Below are 4,325 nucleotides of genomic sequence, written 5' to 3' on the forward strand. Positions count from 1 at the left end.
ACTGTCTCCTCTCTCTGGTTGGATTACTGCTGAGGAAAGACCTCGTCTGGATACTCCTCCTCTTCTCCTCCTTTTCCCTCTCTCCTCTACCTCCCGCCCCTCTCTATTTCTTTACCTCTCGCTGAGGGACTCCAGCTCTCTTGTATTCCCAGATCTCACGTCTCTCTTTCTCCTTTCAACCCCCCTCTCCCCTGCTTTCCCCCCTCAGGATGTCGTGTGAGGAGGCTCAGCTCCACAAAGAGAGGCTGCAGGCCTTGGCGGTAAGTCGGAGTGTGTTTTAAACCATTTTCTTTTTTTTATTTGACCTTCTGACTGTTTGTTTTGCTGTCTGTTTGTCTGTCAGTGACTTAGACGGCCAACCCCTGTCTCACCTTGACTCTATCCCTTTCTGTCATTCGCAGTACAATATCTCGCCTAACTGTCTGGCACCTCAGAGTTGTTGCAACTCTTTCTTTCATTAGTTCCTCTCTCTCTCTCTCGCTCTCTCTCTCTCTCTCTCTCTCTCTCATTCTCCGTCATGCTCTTGTCACATTATTCATTCATGTTCCATTCACGTTAGTTCAAACACATGTAGAGGGGCGGGAAAAAGTGTCTTCAACAGTTTTTGTCTCTTTGCCCCATACCAAAGTTCATGTTTATTGAACTCTGACCAATCTGTACGGCGTAAATACAACGGTAGAGAACTGTAAAGCTTGGTGACCCGTTGGGTGAGACTTAAACTTAGAGCAGCAGTGATCTGACCTGCTGTATTATAATGGTTCTTAAACCAGTTACCTTTATGAACTTACAACATATGGACCCAAACAGAAGTTTAGATACATTTTCCCCATTACAACTGACATCCAGTGTGCAATTTGTGTTTCTGCAGTTCACATTCTTCAAGTTAGCTAATGCTCGCCCACTGTAGCTTCTATGGCGGGAGGCTTAATGCCGACGAAAGCTAAAATAAACATTGTTGAATATCACTTTTTATAATCTCGTCATATTGCTTTTTGGTCGTTTAAATTAAAAAGTGAATAAGCTTATTAATGTGAGAGCTCTACAGCATGACATCATAGCCTCCTACACCCATTTTCGCCACAGAAAACAAAGTGATTTTTGTTGCACCCATTGTAGTGTGCTTTACTCCTCCACTAGCCTTCTGTCCTCCGCTGCTGCTGTATTTGCCTTTCTGTTCGTGTCAGCTTTCATCTTATTCCATGTCTTTTTTTATTTGGGGGGGGTGGGAACTCTGGGGGGGGGGGGGGCACCTCAGAGGAAAGTTGGTGGAAAATCAGTTCTTTCCGTTTTTTTCTTCTTGGCCAGATGTCTGAGGTTTTTAGGTGTACATGCTTGCCAAGGTAGAAGGATCTCAGCCCGCGAGGTGGTCTCGAACATGTTTCGATACTCGCCGTTATGTTTCATGATCACTGAAGCATCTGTTGGAGTGTTTGGCTCGGGGCTGGTAGGACTTCAGAGCAACAGTTAGCCCCGGATTCACTGCCCGGGACTAAATTTGGCGCCAGCTAGGAACCACAGCATACCACACACACACACACGCACAGAGGCACAGGAACACACACGTATACGCATTCATACACACAAGTGGTGGAACAGCGGCAGATGGAGAAACTATTTTGGCCACGTTGATCATGGCAGTCGTACCAGGCTGCATGTACTTTAACCATTCAGGCACTTAAGTGAAGCGAGAGTGGAAAGTTCTCACGATTTCGAATAGAGAGGAACAAGCATGTCTGTGTCTTGCATCATTCTTGCATGTGTATTTGGCGAAACAGTACAAAATCATCGATTATGTGTAAGTGAGTTTTTGTTTGGTGCACCAGGCCAAGAAAAACTGCAATATTCTGGTGGCAGCCGTTGTAAACAGTACAAAGAATGCTCAATCCAGTGTAATTCTTCCCTGAAGTGCTATCAGAGATCCTTCTGTAAGTGCCAAGAGCTTTGACACACATTTAAAGTAAGGTCAGCCGGTGACTAGAAGTAAATCATTTGAGCCTATTTGTCTCCTCCAAATAAGCATCTGTCTTGTCTCAACTCTGTGTGTGCACTATATCAAAGACAATAACAGCGCTAATAGCTTTCAAAGCCTACCAGGCACTTAAATAGAGAAGGGTTACTATTACACTAATAGTACTAACAACTCTCCGGCAGCTAAGCACTCTCTAAGCCGCAGACTCAGCCAGCCAACGCAGGTCCAGTGTAAATACAGTAGCTCGACAAAGTTTCCCAGAGTATCTCAAAGGGAATGGGAAGGAGGTTATAAATCCTCCTCCATCAAAAAACACTCGATCAGAATAATATAAACTGCCCAACACTAAATTTGAATCCATCTGACTGACTTTCTGAATAAGCATTACTTGAACCCCTGCAGAGAGGTGTACACACACACACACTGTCTCCGGTCTGCAGCTGACATGCTAATGATTTCATCAATAATTGATAGTCTGAGATTTCATTGTCATCACCATCAGTGTCTGCCTTCATCAATACTTTAGCAGATCTCGAGCCAAATTGGAAGCTTCCTCTAAAATCAGAGCCAAGGGTTAGACCAGCCGTGTCTGTCTGAGCCGCCAGAACACACCGAGTCCGACACCGACTGTAAATAAGATGTCACGTGGACTTCAAGTGGACCAAAAAAAAGGTAGCAGACAGCTGTCATTATAATGGCTCGTGAATAAAGCATGGCACTTAATGGCTGTGAATTACTAGCCCTCTGTTTTGAAAGGACAACATACCTATCTGCTTGATCACAGCAGTTTGATTGAGACAGTGAAGAGAGAATTTACAGGACTGGACCAAGGCATTTTAGTCTCTCTACAATGGCTCGAAACTGGAATAACTTAATTTCATGTTTGATTTGTGAAAATGGCCAAAAAATAAAATCTGATTATTTTCAAGCTTGGGGGGCACATTTCATGATATTAATACATAAGTTATGTTGCACAAATGCTAAAAGATGAAAACATGAAGATGATATTTCTAAGGTCCCTATGCAACAGTTTCCAGAAATGTGACTTTAGACAGGTGTTCATGTATTTATTATTTTTTTAGTGAAAAAAAATTCTAATAACCTTATTTTCACTATTTCGTACAAGAAAAGAAAGACTCAAATGAATTGTCATAATTTGTCAACCAGCTCTATAAAGATCCCATACTGCAAGCACGCAGTATGCCTGTTTGTCTTATGATTTCATTCCTATATATAACATTTTCCTCTTAGTGCTTTCATATTTCTTGTTAATTATTGAAGAACCAAGAGAGCAATGAACATGGCATCTCTCTGCTCCTGCACAATTTATTTACAGTAGTTTTACTGCTGCATCTCTTCCCCTATCATAACATGTGTTAAACTTAGCTAAACTACATTTACCATTACTAAGATGGCTCTTTTTTAAAGTTTTGTCAAAGTTAGTGCCATCCAAAGTGAAAAAAAAATGCATTACCGATTGGTTTGTTTTTTACATAACAAGATTTCTTAAAGCGTTAATCATTCGGTGCAACAAGGAGAGCGGGACATTTACTGGTGTCTAATCTAAGAGTTGAGTAGTCAACTGCCTCGTTTGTTTGATCCTCACGGTCTGATAGTGATTACGGCCTGTCAGCTGCCAGTGGTGCAGGTTGCCATGGTTTCTAATTGGTCAGATTAGGGAACAGTTGTGATGTCATGTTGTTAAATCCAGACCTGTAATTGGTATATTATTAACATGTAATTATAGCAGTCGGATGGAGTACAGCCTGGTCAGGGTTCGTTAAAAAAACTGATTACGTGTGTGTGTGTGTGTGTGTGCATATGTATGTCTGTGTGTTGTTGTTTTTTCGAAATTCGTGTGTGTTCACCAAAACCCTGTGTGTGGTTTTGAGATCAACCAATGAATGATGAGCGCTTCATCTTTCTAATTAGCTGTTCCCCATGCGGCCTGCCAACCGCAAACGGCATGGCAGAATGCGCACGTACGTGTGCGTGTGTCTTTGCATGCACTCATTCATTCAACTTCTCTGTAGGGTCTGTGATATGTTTACACAGATGACCTCAACCCTTTGGACTCTCAGCTGCCCCCTGACACACATACACACACACTGAAACACACAGATCGTCTGGGGCCAAGTCTGAGGGGAATTAGGAAGTGGTGCGTGAGGAGTGAGATGATGGTGGTGGTGAGTGTGTTTGTGGGAAGAGACAGAGAATGAGGAGCTGCTGGCACTGAGAACAAGACAGAGACTCTCAGGGACCAGAGATATTTCATTTCCAAAAGATCTGCTCAAACTATAAGATAAGATAAGATAAGATAAGATAAGAAAACCTTTATTTGTCCCACAATGGGGAA

General features: G+C 42.6%; 1 protein-coding gene across 2 annotated transcripts in view; it reads left to right on the plus strand.

The window, feature by feature from the left end:
- Positions 1-208: 208 nt before the first annotated feature.
- LOC118332573 (A-kinase anchor protein 2) overlaps positions 209-4,325 on the plus strand; it is a gene marked incomplete at its 5' end in the record, with an annotated part of 63,655 nt that continues 59,538 nt past the window's right edge. For both annotated transcript variants that reach the window (XM_035667930.1, XM_035667931.1), the window contains 1 exon segment: positions 209-260. In XM_035667930.1, the coding sequence (XP_035523823.1) occupies positions 209-260 (52 nt within the window).

This window comes from Morone saxatilis, unplaced genomic scaffold (genome assembly GCF_004916995.1).
Source record: "Morone saxatilis isolate NCDOM2014 unplaced genomic scaffold, NCSU_SB_2.0 Contig21, whole genome shotgun sequence".
In the NCBI taxonomy this organism is placed as follows: domain Eukaryota; kingdom Metazoa; phylum Chordata; class Actinopteri; family Moronidae; genus Morone; species Morone saxatilis.